Here is an 18,905-nt window from a genome sequence, read left to right as displayed (position 1 = left end):
TTTAGATACAAATTATGATAATATTCGCCAAATCATATAAAAGTGAAACCAATTATTCACTATTTGCAAGTATGAAAAGAAGCCTAATAGTAAGAATGTAATCCAGTATGCTGGTGTCCTGCATTGATTTAAGTAACATCTGATTTTCACAGTACTCCTGTCATAGAGATGACAGTGGATTTAGAAGAATTTCATTGAACCTTGCTACAAAATTCCTAAATCCAATACATGAATCAATACTGCAGATTGGCCTTGGAGAGAAGCTCTGAACACTCTCTTATGAGGAAGACAGAGATATAAACAGTATTTTCCAAAAGAAGAACAATATTTCAGCCATGGACTGGTCTGAGAAGACCATGTTTAAAATATTTTCAGGGGTCTACACGCAGGCACAAGAAGGTTGCCAGCACTTAACTCTCCCAAGCGTGGTGTTGAACTCCTGGTGCTGGTTATCTCTTTCAAAGTTCATCTTCCTAAAAACACTGCTAAGCACTTATCATTAAACCTATTTCAGAAATAAAGAAACTGAGGACTGTCTGTTTCACATGCCAACATCATGAGGCCATAAATATCACCATTTTCTTAGATCTGTCTGACCCTAGATTGTGTAAACGCATAGTTCTATGGCATAGACTAGGCTCTGATTTGAAGGATTAAAGGAGCCTTAATTACCGCTTTGAGTGACAAGTCTTTGGTCAATTCAAGGGGAGGTGGTGTCATGAGAAGAGCATGCAGGCAGTGTCAGGTAGCATCTTTACAGTCCTTGCTAGAGTTGACCATCAATGCACAATAAGCGTCTGTCGGAGGATTAAATGTTTAAGAAAGTAAAATGAAGGACTCGAGACTCAGACAAAATACACCACTCGTGAGACTGATGAAGAAGATCCCTTTCTTTGGAAGAAGACAAACAATGTAAAATCAATACAGATGGATTCTGGGAGAAAAGTGAGAGGCAAGCACTACACCATACAGTCCAGCAGGCATGTCAGGAGAATGTCGTTAAAAAGCAAAGAAAACAACAAACTCGAAAATTAGACATATGAAATGCCGAAACGATGAGCTAATGACTTTTATTTTGGCCTTTCTGAAAGCATACTTCTGGCTTTCCAAACTTAAATGATTCATGTTGCTTACACAAGAGTTACAAACATTTAAACACTGAAGAATTCCACATCTTAGCTACTTACAACAATATTTCCTTTGATTGTTTAGGCTCCATTTAGAAGTTAGCCAAGGTGTGAATAGTCATGATTTCTGAATGTACCTTTTCACTGAGAGACAAACAAAGGATAACTTTCTTCCTTGGAAGAATTTGCATTTGATAAAAATAGAATCTTTGAGACGAGCTTGACCCATGATTGAACTAAGCCATAGAGGAAGGTTGTACAGTCATCTCCAATCAAACTCCTTAAAAATAAGATAAATCCTGATAATTTCCACATCCTTTGATTCTGTTCTACTTTTAGAGAAAAATGTCGTTAATATATAAATGTTTAGTTCAACTGAACTTTTTCCTTCAGGGACTGAGATGCTCTATGGAGTCTTTACAAACTTCTTGAGACCTAACAGCTGCAAAGCTGTAACACGGAAGTCATTAGCATCTCATGAGTATGACCTGATGTGGTTTTGTGGAACTTGTTAATGTTTTCTATGCTTTACAAATGAATATATAGGCCCCTAAAATAAATTAAGCAGGGTATCACAAATCCCCCAGGTAGAAAGTGACAAGGCAAAAGAAAGAAAAGAAGGAAGAAAAAAAACATACAAACAAACAAAGTCAGTAAGTCCTGACTTTTGACTGTGGACTTAGTTTGGAGTCCGGAAGTACTTTGCCTCTGAGTTTGGAACTATCACAAAAAGCCAGAAACTTCTTTTTGCTACAGGTATAAAGTTCCAATGAACTTCAGTAAACAAAAAATGTCATTACGAATCTTGAAACAATTGATATTTAAGTAACAAAAAAGTACAAAATGTCTTCTTCTCTTCCACAGAATATCCTGATTGATTAAATTTAATAAGCATGGTACCAGATAATGAGATTCTGTTGTTGTAAGTTAACCTTATTGTTTCAAGGGGTTTCAATGTGATATACCCTTCCCCTACCAGAAGTAGCTATGAAGAAAAATGTCTTATTCACATTTGACTATATGGAAACAGTACTTATAAGCATACAAGAGACACATATTTTTCTTGAAAGTTTTCACATATTTCTATATAGTCCAGAACACAGAAATATCTATGCCCAATCCACAAAGTAAAAATAAACGTGTTAGTTAATTAAACAACTCACTTGAATGTCAAGATTCATCTTCACTCAACACTTCCAATTATTTATTTATTTGCTTATTTACTGTGTTAACAATTTAATCTTTCTGCAAAAGCTAGCCTTAGCTACACTGCACATGCTCAGTAGTTTCAGGCATAATGTTCTCTTGTTATTCTCATGTGACCTGAAAGGACAGGGGCCCTGGACACAGAGAGGAAAGTTGAAATCCACAAATTTGCCCCAAACAAAAGTATGACTGAACGTGTCATTTTTCAAATAGAAACACCTAAAGGCTGATCCTTTATAACTATAGAAACAAAACAACTTCTAAACACAAATGTGTAATTCCATTACTAAAAAACATAAAAGATTATGCATACTTTCAAGTTGTATAAAAGCCTCATAGAAAAAATAATATTTTAAAAAATAGTTTCTAATTGTTCTAATCAAGGAAACACCTCCACATTGAGAAATCATAACGAATGTGCAATAAAATACAAACACAGTATTTTCTTCTAGTCTCCTAAAATGTGGTTCTATGACATGTTAAAATATAATGCAATTGGGTCCAGACTCTTGCATAGCATTATGCTATATTGTGTGGAATACAAACATTTGAATATATCGTGAATACCATTAGAATGACATCATAATAATCAGATATACTGTATCTTCATTTTTGTTTGCATTATATTTTCCAGCTGATGGTTTCAGAAAATTACCACTGGATTTCCTGTCTTCCCCATGCACAGCAGAGAGCAATTTGCAAAGTCATGCAAGGGTGAAAATGTGATTGAAATATAGCGATCTTCCTTAATGAAAAATGTTACTGCTTTGGAAATTAAGGCTGAAACTGCTTCGAATCTCGTTTATATCCTAAAAAGTTAAAACGTGATGGTCTCCTTTTATACGCATGTCATGAGTTGTAACTTGCTTAGCAGTAACAATAATAAACATATACATTCACATGACTTTTATTAATGTTGGGTTTTTCCTGAAATTAACAATGATAAGGCACATTTCATATAAATTTAATTTTATTCGTACCAGTGAAAATGATGCCGGATCATTGAATCAAAGGGGGGAAATCTATTAATTGTGACTCGGTGACTCAATAGACGTTGAGGCTCCACCTGTGACTAACAACAAAACTAAACTGAAGTGACAGTCCCTAGAAGTGCCATTGTTACTGACTGATTTGTGATCTTACTGAGTGCGATGTGAATGTGGATGCAGCTTAAAGATTCTGCGTTGAAAGAGCAAGCAAATTGAAAAAAATGAATTTTAAGAATGGAAGAAGAAAAGATAGAGACTTCAAGCTGAGGTGACAAGTTGCTTCTTAAGGTTTTACTTAAACAATAATGTTTACCCAAACTCCCATATGACCATCACACGTGCACACACACACACACACACACACACACACACTCACACATACACACACATGCACACACACACAGCCCATGTATGATTTTAAATCTGAATTGAATAACTGTTTAAAGCTTTACAAGCTATCCATATTTTATGCTTCTTTTTACCTCTCCCTTATATGTAAAATTTAAAGGAAAAAGTGTGAAGTCTGGATAAAAGTGAAAGTGGGTTGAGTGCTACATTTTCGGTCCTACCTGGTCCATCCCAGTCATCTGTCTCTACTCCAGGCTGCCCCGGTTTGTCTGAATGGCTGTCCCCATCTGATTCTGCTGGCTCCTGGATTCCTTCGTCATCACCTGGAATATACCAATACAGAAAGGAGAGTTTGACCAAATCCCTCTGCCACTGAGATATTGTGAAGGTAATGTCCTTTTCTAATTTTTAATCACATATCCAATACTGTCTAGTTCATTTGGCAAAAATGTCAATGACTAATTATTTTGATATCTCTCATAGCTTAAAGATAAAAAACTACCAACATTTGTCAATAAATAACGGTACGTACTATAAGCAATAAAGAATATTAGCATATATCTTATTTGAAGTTATTAGTATATGTAAAAGAAAATTAGATGGAAATCTCTAGTTTTTTCGAATACTACAGATGTCTCCTGAGAGGCCCTGTCAGAGCCTTACCTATACAGATGAGGATGCTTGCAGCCAACCATTGGACTGATCACTTGAACCCCAATGGAGAAGTTGGAAGGACTGAAGGAGCTAAAGGGGTTTGCAACCCCATAGGGAAGAACAAAATATCAACCAACCAGACCCCCTCTCCCCCAGAGCTCCCAGGGACTAAACCACCAACCAAAGAGTACATGTGGAGGGACCTATGGCTTCAGCTGCATATGCAGCAGAGGACGCCTCATCTGGCATCACTGGGAGGGGAGGCCCTTGGTCCTGTGAAGACTTGATGCCCAGGGTAGAAGAATGATAGGGCAGTGGGATGGGAGTGAGTGGGTGGGTGGGTGGGGAGCACCCTTGTGGAGGCAGGGGGAGGGAAGTGGAATGGAAGGGTTCGGAGGGGAAACCAGGAAAGGGGGTAACATTTGAAATCTAAATAAACAAAGCAACCAATAACAATTTTTAAAAATGCAGTAAAGCTTTTTGAGTTCATTGTAACACAGACATATTGGATTTGGTCAACCATAAGGAATAAGGCACAGCATTAAAACACACCATAGACCTCGGGTCTGCAGAACCCTGGAAAGCTGTGTAGCTTTCAGCATAATCAGAGAGAGGATGTTATTCATTCTCTCCAAAAACTACCCAGTGTACATCTCCTGTGGTTAAGGAACTATGGCAGATTCAGTAGAGTATATGCAGAAAGTGAATTCCTTACTGAAACTACAGAAGCTACCCATGAGAGTACATCCACCAATGGAGGTGTGAGACCAAGTTAAAGTGACAGAAGAAAGGTACAGAAGCTCAATAACAAAAGCAGTGTCCCAGTCTTCCGTGCTCCACTTCCAAGTTGCATGTGAGACCATAAACACACCAGCAATTATCCTCTGGAGATCAAAGGGGCATATTCCGCTCTCAATTCTCAGGACCTGCGAAGATTAATTTCCAGTCTACATATACAAGTAGACTTGATGACCTACAAATACTGATAGCCTTGAACTAACCTGGCTCTCAGCCTGCCTGCCTGCCTGCCTGCCTGCCTGCCTGCCTGCCTGCCTGCCTGCCCCCTCCCCTTCAAGCCACCTCCAAGTTACTCCGGTATAGACAAAAGAAACACAGTTTAGAAACCAGGAGGTTCACACCACCTGCCTGGATAGATCAGACCCAGGCCACTCCTTTTATTCAATTTCCAGTATGATTGCCTGAATAGGAATAAATGTTGAAACTAATGCCATATGTAAGCAGGCTGGTATAATGAGAATTCTGTTGGCTAGGATAGAGACTCTTAGAAGCTTTCATGAGTTGGTTCTTTTCCACTTGACCCTCTTGCTGGACTCAACTTTCCTTTCCCCCCTGTACTTTGGACCATCGCCATTCACTTCTGATTTCTGACTGAGAGCAGTCAGTGGCAGCAACAATAATAGATTAGAGGACAGAGGGTAGAAGGAGAGACAGGCCAGGTGCTTATCCTGCTAAAACCCCCTTTTCCTCGATGTTCTCCCATGGCTTAGAGACATCAGTATTAGCTCCTGATCAATTTCCCTACAGCTCCCATGCCCCTGCATCAGCACCCATTTCAGTGCCTCTTGGGAAAGAAGATTAGTTGTAAGTGCCTTGATGGTTTCTTGACCTTACAAGGGCTGAATCACTTAGACATTGCTGACATCGTGTTGGCCACAGAGACTATAAAAGGGGGGCTCCTACACATGATTTCTAAAGTAGTGCAAATCAGAGTCAGATGGACAGAGACTTGTACCCATTATGACGAGATACAGGAGCAGTTCACAGTGTTACAGAAACATGTGGACATGACAACTAAAACAAGTAGGTCCACAGAAGTCTCCCTGGGAAAAACAACAAATAAACCCTCTAACATTTGGGTCATTGTCTCATCTGACATTGAAGTCTGTGGAGTTGGTGCCCTTAAATCCATGAATAGTACAAGTTTCAGACTGAAAATAAAAGCCATCTTCTCAAAGCATGCCAAAGAATGAGAAATACCGTAATATTGGGAGGCGGGGTGCAAGCTTAACATTGACAAAGACTAAACTAGAACACTTGGTGAAAGAAGCAATTTACTTATTCAGCACAAGACAAACTTATCCCTGATCATTTCAGCAGTGTCAAGAAATGTGAGGATGACAGAAGATGTCATCAGGTATTTGTTATAAATGTTATTAAACTGCTCAAAATAAAAACATTTTTAATTGAACTGATTAAGGCTAAAGTGAGTTTATAATTTCAAGTAGCCAACTGCTTTCATTAAATGTCACTTAACTGCCAAATCAAAACTGTAATTCTTCCATTTAGTGTGCCCCCACATTTGGAGCAGTGTTGAATATTAATAACTTTGTTTTGTGAGTGAATTGATTTGTTTCATTATATTGCTCAGGATATTTGAGCAAGTAAATATCAGAATATTTAGAGAGCCATTGTAAAAATAGCTAATTACACACAATTAAAAACATTCCATTTTGTATCCCGTTTAAGAAACCAGATAAGTATACTACATATCTAATTACAAAAAGTAAATCTGAGATGATGTAATAGATTAAAAAATCAGAGATTTAATCTTAATGATTTACTTGTGTCTTCTAAAATAAGGAATAATGAACCAAGAAAACGTTTATGAGTCCTGTTTGAGATAATGCATATGAATGTAGGAAATAAAATGGTTCACCATTTATTTTATATTGATTTCCACGTGTTCTATGAGCCAAATGTTGAAATCATAAACACGAGTAAGGTGCAATCTTATCATAAGGTCAGGTTCTATACTGAACCTCAACAGGGCTGCCACATTGAGAGCCCTGCTCCTCACTGTGTACGTTTCAACAGGTTTTATTAACACTGTCTTATCAGCTCGGTCAGACATTAATATCCTGATCCCTCAGAAAAATAAACCAAGAGATAGAGATGTGTGAGGATTCCCAGAGACAAAAAGCATCACACACAAGATTTGATTCCCTGATTTTCTGACTCAAAAGACCACAGTTCGACATGTAAGAATACAATCGTGGGTTGTAGCCCGGAAGTAGAGTCTGTGCTTAGCACAGATGGGGCCCTGGGTCGAATCCCTACCACCAAAGAGCAGTGACAAAGGACACGGCAGACATCATCTACATGGTAAGCCACAAAGCCTGCAAGATATGGTCGAAGAGCCCCTTTCTCTTTTTCCCATTAAGTCCCGTTTCTTCATTATGCTTATACACTAACATGAAAGGTTTAATGGACTTAATCTTTTTAATCACTACCTTTAAAGGTTTCCTATTTTACTTAGCACTTAATAAAATCAACTACATAGATGCTTGATCAATAACCATTGCTCACTGACCAGTTGGGAAATTAGATTTTTGTCTCATTCTTTTTTGCCATAACCTACTGCAATATCATTACATTTGCTAATTAATTGCTTTCAGCACATTATTTCTATTTAATAACTAAAATATGTCACATTTTTCAACTTTTGGACCTTTCATCTTCTAACTTTATCTCAGGAAACTAGTTCTCATTTTTATGGTAATGTTTTTACCCAATTCATTTTTAATCTTTTTACTAATGAAAAATGAAATGATTAAAAATAATTTAATCAAATATGAAATCTCTGAAGTATTCTTAAGAAACACCATTTTTCACTAATAATAGACACTTGCTTCTTGCCTACGTATTTTATTCTCATAGAAAATTTATAAATAGAACTTTATTTTGATATTAAACCAACTCCAGCTTCTTCTTGATTTGAATGGAGCGCACCTCATTGGCTGCCTTCTGCTCAGTCCATTTTGACTCTCTTGTGTTTAAAATCGGCGCTATGGAGTGGCTTAGGACAAATGTCATGAATAATTACTAGCCAAGATAATAATGACAAGTTTGCTAATACACTGCTCCAAAAGCTTTAGCAATAAGAAAAGGAGAAGGGCAGAGAGAAAAGGATGTGAGAGGAGAGTGGCGAGCTGGGCTCACACGTGGCACCCTCTAATTTACTCTCTGAATTCTTTATTCACATACCTATGAATAGACAGTTCAGCATATTTTCAGCAAAGCACAAACACACTTAATGTGAGAACTGAAACGAGTGAGTCGTAAAAGAAAGAAACTGAATAAATGTCAAGCAGTAACAAAATCTGTAATATTTCTGAAATTATGACTATGGAGTTAAAGGTTTTCTTCTGCAAGATTAAATGCCTTTGTTGCTCTTTTAAAAGATATAAGTGCGTTGAGAGCCCTTCCATTTTTCTTAGTCTAGTTTTCAAAATCAATGTGAGCCCTATGGGGGAAAATTGAAGGTGTTATTGAGCAATATAATGCACAACATAAATGAGTCGGGAAAATGCACTAAAATATAGTCTTTGAAACGCAGGACACAGTGCCTTGAAATACTGTATTCGGTATTGTTGATGAGGTGGTTAAGGCAGTGGCTTTCTTAGCCAAGCAAAAATAATTTCAAAAATGCAAACAAACACCTTTTCACTCAAAGTTAAACACTGCTGTTGGAATTAAAGGTTTGCCATGTCCTGAGACAGTCACTTTCTCAGCACAAAACAGCAGCGGTGTTTGAAAGCGGTCGTGTAAGCAGACAGCCTCCCTCAACCCTGCTCTTTTAATCCATGTAGTTCCTGTCAATATTAACCTCTTATAGAAATTCCTGTACAATATAACTATTGAACTTTCTTGACTAGAAGTGTTACTGGAGTGGTTAGTCATTCCTATAATGTATTTTGCAATCAGCTAAAACATCAAAGTACTTTTTAACAATGAGCAGTTCAGAAGTGACAGATCTACCTTCTTGTTCACAACTGCTTATCAGAGAAGAGATATCACGTCTGTTTTCCAGGTGCTTCCAATAGTTAGGCTACCTTCACAGAAGCCGCTCATGAAAGATAAGGTCATAAAAGAGATGAAAAATGTGTGTGCTTCATACACTTATGGTTTTATCATCAGACAAGATAGCTTTGGTTAAAGGACTGGAGGAGTCAAAAACAGAAAGCTGAGGCTCACACTGAAGGACGAGGACATTAAAGTTTAACACTGAGTTTGTGCTCTCGTAGCCTGACAGTGACATGTTTTAGGTGGAAGTGAATGCTTTTTTTAGTTCCAGATTATTCAAGAAAAAATTCAGGTAATAGTAAGACTTTATTGCCAAGCTACAGTTGTACAGATGCATAGAGAACCAAAATAAATGAGACGAACAATACCTCACTTATATTAATAATGAAGGGAAACTCTAAACATGTAAGCTATTTGAAAACAATAGTCTACTACATGTGTGGTAGCCATCACGGCACCTGCCTCAGACTCCCGTTGGATCCACTGCGTTGTATGAAATACAGTGTCTTGCTATGTCCAAGACGGTTACAAACAATATACAAATCTTTTCAAATATGCAAGTCACCGCCTTACCCCTTTACTTGGGTTGTCCATATTATCTTGAGAATCATTTTCAGACTCCAGAATATAAAACAATTAAGCAAAAGATATAATGAGAAAATCCTGAAATTATTCATAACAACAGTCTAGGGGTAAATATATTATTTTAAGAAAAAAAAGCCTAAATGTCTATAGCCAGGGTATGGGTACTATAGCATTAGATATCTTATTATAGCTGATAAGGTGATATTAAAATATTAATGCAAATTAACTTTTTGATGATTTAAGAAGAGTGATTTGTAGTCCTTCTAGAGATGTGATCTCAACACGATGGTAATGATCCTTCTGGGGGTGGAATGACCCTTTCACAGGAATCACCTAAGACCACTCAGAAAACACATACATTATGATTCATAACAGTAGAGAATTACAGTTACAAAGTAGAAATGAAAATACTTTGGGATTGGGGATGACCACAACATGAGGAGCTGTGTTAAAGGATTACAGCGTTAGGATGGTTGAGAACCGCTGCAGTAGAACAACCACTGCTACAGAGTAGCACTGCTACAGAGTAGGGCCATTACTTCAGTCATCAGGGTTATCTCTCGGGTGAAAGGATTTCTCTAAAAGTTCAAGTTTACTAAGGATTTCAAGCATTAAGGGAAATTTCCAAATGAGAGAAAAATAAACCATTGTACCAACAGAACATCACTCAATAATCAGCATTCCTCATTACTTCCGTGACTAAGCACCAGAGAGGATTAGATAAATAGCCAGGTATAGGGGGAAGGATTTTCTTAATACTTCAAGACTAACTTACTTTACCTGTATGATTATTTCACCTAAATGCGTGTATGTGCACCACAGAGGGTTGTGAGCCAGCCAAGGGTGTTGGGAACTGAATTTGTACTTTCTGCAACCCCAGTCAGTGTGATAACCACCAAGTCATCTCTCCAATCCTGAGAATTTAAATTGTTTCTCCAATAAATTTACTTCAAAGTTTATGCTTAAATACTTTATATTGTCTTTCCCCCTCTCACCATCAAAACAAAATCCCTATGGCAACTAGCATCACTCTTTTCAGAGATTCTCTATAAAGGAGGCATTTCTTGTTCAAAGAGACAGTGCTCTTAAGGTCTAAAGACAGGATGGCTGCTTGCAACTGTATTAACCTGTTCATTGAAGACTCATAAACACTAGAGAACATGTGGAGTTTGTCTTTCAGGGTTTGTGTTTGAGTTTGTGGTCCTCAAGTTTCAAGCTTACCACACTCTTCAGAAAGTTACCATTGCCACCGCCATGAATACAATGAAAACAGACTTTATGTTTGAAACTGTCTCTCCAACAAGCACCCAATCTACAAGAATAATGGGCAGTGTTGATTTGAGAAAGTGATGGTGTTTGAACACCCCTCTCCAGAGAGCCTCATTCTTTACTCTGTCCACCCTCTCAGGTCCAGCACTGTTTGGATATCTTAAAGGATATGATGACCAAGCATGCCTCATCAGCCCAGTCTTCCGTCAGTACACTATACTCACAAAGGCAGTCACTTCACCAAGCCACACTTTTCAATAGAACTAGTAGGTAATGTGTATTTACAGAGATCACAACTACAAAAGATGAAGGCCCCTATCTGAATGCCCTTTGCAAACAATTAATTCTAGCACCATAATCAAAGGCTACTTCTAGAGATTAAAAAATAGGACTTACCAAAGCAACAACAACAAAACAGACAATAATCACCCCCAAGAGTATGGGCTGAAAATGTAGGCAGCCATGACGGACGGTCCTGGCTTGCTGGACGGTCCTGTGTCCTGGAGCTCAGATATCAGCACACAGAGACATAGCAAGGCCTGTATCTCCCAAGGTCCATATTCGTGGTCTAAGGAAAGAGTTACCATCTTGCAGATACATATGAAGAAGCACAAACACTAACATACATGTGCATGTGAGTATATTTACATGGACACAAAAATATAGTAAGTGACTTTTTTAAACTGTAAGGGATATCATTTATCTATGCCAAAAAGCCTAGTTTGTTCCTGTTGGTATTTTTAAAGTATATATGTGTGTGTGTGTGTTTGTGTGTGTGTGTGTGTGTGTGTGTGTATACATATATATATATATATATATATGTATACACACACACTGTTATACACTGTTGCTGTCTTCAGACACACCAGAAGAGGGCATCAAATCCCGATGGTTGTGAGCCACCATGTAGTTGCTGGGAATTAAACTCAGGACCTCTGAAAGAGCAGTCAGTGCTCTTAACCAGTAAGCTCTCTCCCTGTTTTCTTTTTGTTTGTTTGTTTGTTTGTTTGTTTGTTTTGTTTTTTAAGTATCTTTTCTCTAAACTAAGGTTAACATTTAATTTTAATTTTCTGGGATTTTTTTCTTATTTTTTGTTTTGTGTATGTGCATGTATGTACATGTGTGTTGACACATGAATATGACAGTGTACAGTAGATATCAAAGAACAAATTAGAGGTGTGATTCTTTCTTTCTACCATGAAGATTCTGGGGATCAGTGTGCACCCTGTGTGGGCATGTGCACATGACAGTGTACATGTGGAGGTCAACTGGGAAGAGTTGGTTCTCTCCTTTCCCTATGTGGGCTCTGGAGATCATGCTTGGGGCTTCAGTTTGGCAGCATGTGTCTGTACCTACTGCTCCATCTACCAAGTTTCCAGTTATGTATTTCCCTCTCCTTTCTCTCTCTGTTCATCTTCTGCTCCTTATGCTTGTCAGCATTCATTGTATTTTGTGAGACTTCTGACCCACATCCTTTTCTCTGGTGTCCATGATAAAAACAGTCTCCACTCCTCTTTGTACACATACCAGACTCTCGCCACCCCATCCTCTTCTCTAAGCCTGAAGTCAGTTCTTTCTTACCTACTTATGCCTACACAGCATTTGATTCCAGCTCCAGTGTCACATTCTTAAAGACAGCTCCTCTAACTTCCTCACTAGGCCAGATTACCTTTTAGCACCATGCTAGCAATGTCTGCTCCCTCACCTTTTGTATCCACAGCGTGTCTCAATGACTGATACAACAGGCATTCAATTAAAAAAAAATCTATCAGTTCTGGAGGTCTGAATTCCGTATATTGACTACCACTGTGCTGGCTTGTTTTACATATATTTAATGCATGTGTGTGCATGCTCTGTGTGTGTGTGTGTGTGTGTGTGTGTGTGTGTGTGTGTGTGTGTGTACCACAGCATGTATGCTGCGATCAGAGAGCAACTTGTAGGTGTTAGTTTTCTTCTTCTAATCATGTGCGTTCCAGAGATCTAACCCAAGTGGTCTAGTGTGAAGGCAAGCATTCTTACCTCCCGAGTTATCTGTCTGGTGCTAACACTGTGTTTTGAGTCACTCATTTTTTTTTCCAAAAATCAAGCAAATTGAATACAAACTACACATTTTCCATAAGTTCTCAGCAATAAGAAGTAGATCTGGACATGCAGTCACCAAATGAATAAAAATCCCCTAATGTCTTATTAACGACCACTTATAAAACTCAGTCTGGATCTTGGAATATAAGCTGAGTCATTGTGTGGCTGCTTCCAATGGACTATTCTTACAGTAAAACTGGCCTGATGAAGTTTGTATATCTTTGGGTGAAAATGTCTCTGAAAAAAAAAATCCCAGGTCAGGTCAGATTTATGTTCTCTCAGATTCACATCTAGCTTTCAACTTGAGAGATTGTCTGAAACATGTTATCCCAAGGACCTTTCGGGCTTCATTAAGGCTGAGTCCTCCCACATCCCCTTCTGCCTCAGTGCCAGAAGGAGAACCTTGGCTGCTGCTGATAACACCAGGAAAAACAGACAGTACCCACAACATCTTCCAGATATTCAGAAACGTGGGGGAACTCTCTCCTCCCTGCAGTACTTTAAAAGTTGGGTGTTTCCTAACTCTCTCTAGATTCTTTGGACTCTGAGAGTTTATTCAAATTTTAGGTTTTGACTCTAAATATACATTTGAAGAATTTTATTGAAACCTAGAGCCAAACTTAACATTCTTGAGCAGTGTAGACTGCTGTGAATTTACTTCTACTGACCATGGTCGTGAACTGGTTGATTTGGACCTGTGAGAGCTGACAATGTAGCTGTCACTCACTAAGCAGAGCATAAATCAACATAGCGGCTTGGGACAACTGAAGCTGAAGCTTGGGTTCTGGCGCTAATGCTCTGCAACACTCAGAGGACACAGGCTGTGGACCACTAAGTGAGGGCCAGAACCCCCTTTCTGATTAAATGTGCTGTTCTGCCCAGAGTGCTCAGGAATTTGGGCAACGTTGTCCAACCAGCCCAGGAATTCTGAAGCAACCATCCACATTTATTTAAATCATTTGAATTTCAGATTTGTTTAGCACTATTTTGGACTGTTCTGGGTTTATTATTTCATATAAAACTAATTAAACAATTGCAAAATTAACCACAAAGGAGAATGAGTGCATGTACTATCTGTTTGGTCGTGTGAAATATGAATACAGCATGCATAATACATAATTTTCAAAGTATATTTTCATTAGTGACCTGATATTAAATGCCTCACCTTAAATGCCTCAATACAAATAATTTTACTGTTGAGAAAACATTCTTTCTAAATGTAAACTATTTTTTTGTCTTATTTATACAGAATTATCGTATCTTCCTAAGAATGACTATACAGGGAGAAATGACTTGAATGAGGTGCTTTTAGGGGCTGCTGTGGAACCTAGTGCAGTGGAAACTTCCTGAAGCCTATGAGCAGGACTCCACTGAGGACTTCTAGTAATAGAAGATGCAGAGCCTGAACTGGCCTCTTCTGCAGCCAAACAGAGTGTCTAGTGATGGTACTGGGATACCAACTCAGCCAAAAAAACATCAATCCATAATCTGTTCTGCAACAGTGTCTCAGAACTTTTGGAGTGGCCAACCGATGACATTGTATTGAGGCCTACAACAGAAGAGGAAGCCCATAGTCCACACTGCCTGGATGGCTGCAAACCTGAAGATGAATGGCACTGAAACCTACAGTAGAACAAGAGAGTACTGGCTTAAAAAAAAAAACACAAAAAAGGTCAAGAATCAATGACATAATTCCTCACAATACTGTGCTGTACCTTGAGGGGAGGAAGAATTGTTGGAGATAGAGGGGTTGAGGACATGAGGAAAACACTGCCCACAGAATCAATTGAGCAGAGCTCATAGCAGCTCACAGAGACCACATGGGCCCTCTAAATACATGTTGTGATATATGGAGTTTATTGTGGGGCTCCTAACAGTGGAAGGAGGGGTGACTCAGACTCTTTTACCTACTCTTGGGACCCTTTCCCCTACTACTGTGTCGCCTCGTCCAGCTTCGATATGAGGATTTGTGCCTGGTTTGATTGCATCTTGTTATGCCACAGTCCTGGGGCATCTGATCTTTCCTAAGGAGAGACAGAAGAGGAGTTGATATGGAGGAGATGGGAGGTACAGGCTGGAACTGGGAGAGGTAGACAGAGGAGAGATTGCCATTGGGCTGTATTTCACAAGAGAAGAATGAATAAAAAGAAAAAATAGTGACTATAAACTGGTTTTATCCACAGTTGTCAGCTTCCAGGACAGAGCACAGGAATGCACAATAAAGCCTAAAGCAGACAGATGCAGGCTGAAGATCATCCCATCATTAACCCAGGCTTCTCACTGTGCCCACACATTGTGTGCATTCCTTTGTTTTAGTTAAGCATTCTAGGAGATGAAAATATTTTTTACATACCTCTCTTTCTGACTCTAAAATATAACATGAAGACCATCTACATACAACAATTCTCACATAACAAAATCAGGTAATATTTCAGTGTTAGCTAGCTTGGAGTGTAATTTGCATAGATAAAAGCCTAAAAGTTCCTGCAAGACCCCCAGGTAGAGAGTCATATGCTAATTCCAGTGCAACAATAGAAGTAGCATCAAATTTCGATGTCAAACCCTTGGAGGGATGGAGGATGGTCTTGTGTGACTCAGCTGGTGATTTCTCCCTTGATAAATCGATGCCTTTAATCCTTAGAAAGATCTTCCCTTCTCACTGTCAGAAATGTATAATCACAGGCTACAGTGTGTGCGTTTCTCCCTTCCATCTCGGCTATGTGCATAAGACTTGGTAAGATACAGCCGCTGTCAGGTTTCTGAAGAGTTCCTTGTCTAATCTTCCTACCCCTCCAGATTTTCGATACAGAACCTGTTAGAATGGACTGCTTGCCTTTCCAGTTCCTGTGTTTATCTCGCTTCCTCTCTCGCCATCTGCTGCGCTGCATTTCCTTCAGAAGAGTGAAAAGTTTTCACAGTGCCCGGAGCTCTGCCTGCAAACAATGCCCCCTTCCTCTCTTCCTTCCTTCCTTTCCCTGCTTTTTACTTAGGTTTATTTTGTGTTAAGGTCAGACTGTTTTAAAAAAGAGTTCAATCTGCAAACATTTCCATGCGGCTGAAATTCCTATCCAAGCAGTTAGGATGGACTTGAAAACACCTTAGTCATTTATTACTGGCTTCAGCCCAAGTACACACACTCTGCTGTGGTGTCTCTGTTTCTTTGAGTTGTCTTCCACAAGAGGACAAGGCAAAGACAGTGAGAAACTGTGGCCTATTCCATGTTACCGTATGAGGTGACATAACGATTGGTCACCAGGACTTTCGATATAGTGCATGCATCATTGATACACCCTCCCTAGGTACTGAAATACTGTTTATGATTCACTAAGCTTTCAAAGAGACACTAAATGATAGGAAATGTTTATGTACATTTCTCATTCATTTACTTAATCCTTGTTAATTTTTGGTTTTTGTAAGACACATTTTTTTTCTTACTGGTGGATATATAGTTGTTTTATTGGTTTCTTAGAAAGCCCATTTTAAAATATCTTGTGATAGGAAGGTTTAGACTTCTTCAGAGGTTTCCAGTTCCTTCTAAACGAATTATTTAATAATACGTCTTCCATGTCCTCATTTTAATGTGGTGTTAACCTCTAGTAGTTTTTCTGCTTTGACCAAGGTAACAAACCTATGGAAGTTAAACTGAGAATGACATCTACCCTGCTTGACAGTGAGCTGATTTCAAAATGACATATAGGCAACAAACTTCCTGGCTTCTGAGGACAAACCGAAAACGGAGGTTGTTATTACCATTATTATAATTACTATAATTGGTGCACAGTCTCAAGACTGATCTGTCTGATCTCAAAGGGAAAAGTGCTGAGGCAGCAATCTGCAGTCATCAGCAAGCATCCGTTGGTACCCTGCATCTAGCCATTTTAATTTGACCTTTGAAAAACAACAAAAAAGTGACCGACTTTATTACTATAATTAAATTCATCATATCGCGGCTTTCTACATTTCCCTCTACACTTTCTATGTTTAGGGCTACCAGAGATAAAGATTCTCCCATCAGGAAACGGATGGGCAAAAGCCTAATGCTGCCTGTTGCTTCTCAAATGATAACACAAACACTGATAGAATTTTACATACTAACAAGAAAATGCAAATCTTTATGTGAGAAGATTAAGAGCTTTGAAAACCTATTTGATTTAAATTTACTAAATGGTAGGGCAGAACCAGGAAACTCTGGAAATCGCTCACTCAGGATGCTAAAAGATATAAAAGTGGAGGAGACACTGCTATTTCCAAGAAATGTTCCCTGCAGTGTGAATATTTTCTCTTAAACCCTAAATGCAATCAACAGTTAACATGCAGGGTTTGAACCAACTTAACTCATATGGTTAAAGTAAATTGGCTACCCAGGTGAGAGTTACCAAAGCTCTTCATACTTATGAATTTTTGAAATAGAAAAATAAATAGTGTTAATAGATATGAATACTAGACAAACTTGAGGGTGCTACTCAAATACAAATGAAAGCAAATAACACTGAGATAAACAGACTTTAAACATAACTGCAGTTTGATTAAAAACGCTTTCTTAAGAAACACTGAATCTTCATTCAGCCCAAAAACATCACCAAGAAAGCAATTAAAACAGGCTTACAAATAAGAAGTTCTCTTTTATATTATTCAGCTAAATTTAATGATTAACTAATTCACTATCTAGATTAAAACAGGAAAAGCCAACCAATAATATATAAGTAAAATATCAGGAGATGATTAGATAGATTATTCTTCATATTACTCTTAACATTCAGAACAAACAACAGATCTAAATAAATCTCCCTAGTTGGAAAAGCTTCTTGATCTTTCAAAAAAACCTTACATTTTAAAGCAATGAACAATTTTTCTAAAGTATAATAAAATGGTCTTCAGAGTAATTTGCATTCCTGCTGTTACAAACATGTTGCTTACTTAAAATAAGGATGTCATTGAAAAGAAGCAAACACCTCCCAAGCCTTATTTATGTGTTCAGCTGGACAAAAAGAAAGATATCAGAAATTCTAACAGATGAATGTTGATCATGTCTTACCAATTTCAAATTTATTTCGCAAAATAACATCAGAGGATTGCACATGTGCCATTCCAGTACTCATTTCATAGGAAGAAAATGCACAGAGACTGTCAGATGCAAAAACCAAACCAAACCAACCAAACTCCTAGGATATGCTATCATATACAACTCCTATACATACTACAGTGCGAGCCAAGTCATATAAAGGGTAAAGGCAATCATTTCTCACTTTGTTGAAATTTTTGTCTTGAGATGGGTTCTGAGGTGAGGTAAGCAGGCAGGGCTTTATCTGGCCCTTCTATTCAGAATATTAAATCAAACAAACAAAAACCCTTACTAATTCATCTGGTTTTGCCAATCAAAAAACCAATTCCATAAAATACCTTGCCCTTTCTTCTCTCCTATAAGTATGGGGTTGTTGAAATGCTCCCTTGTCTTCCCAATAATTGTCTCTTAAAACGCTGTGCCCAATTCCAAATAAAAGTCACAGTGTGGGGATTTATAAAACAGCTATAATGAATGACATCACGATGACACAGATGTGCCGTTTATCATGAGATTAATAACATGAGGACACAACTCTCATTTCTATTTCTACTTCCTTAAAAAAAATCATGGTTCCTCAGCTCTCACTGTAGGATACCTATGCAAGGAAAACAGAGTGATTTTAAAATGCTTTACAACAACAACACAACAACAAAACAACAACAGCAACAGCAAATGAATAAGAACAAATGAACAAGAACTGGGTCCAGGAAAACCTAAGGTTTGTCAAGGAACAAGAATGTCATGCAAAGGGAGGGA

At 38.2% G+C, this 18,905-nt stretch overlaps 1 protein-coding gene across 2 annotated transcripts in view; it reads right to left on the bottom strand.

Annotated features, from left to right (window-relative positions):
* The window catches only part of Zfpm2 (zinc finger protein, multitype 2), a 431,825-nt gene that overhangs the window by 308,877 nt on the left and 104,043 nt on the right, over positions 1 to 18,905 (bottom strand). For both annotated transcript variants that reach the window (NM_001130501.2, NM_001434579.1), the window contains 1 exon segment: positions 3,892 to 3,993. In NM_001130501.2, coding sequence (NP_001123973.1) covers positions 3,892 to 3,993 — 102 coding nt within the window.

Source organism: Rattus norvegicus, chromosome 7 (genome assembly GCF_021556685.1).
Source record: "Rattus norvegicus strain SHRSP/BbbUtx chromosome 7, alternate assembly SHRSP_T2T, whole genome shotgun sequence".
Classification (NCBI taxonomy): domain Eukaryota; kingdom Metazoa; phylum Chordata; class Mammalia; order Rodentia; family Muridae; genus Rattus; species Rattus norvegicus.
This window is presented reverse-complemented; position numbering and strand designations above follow the sequence as displayed.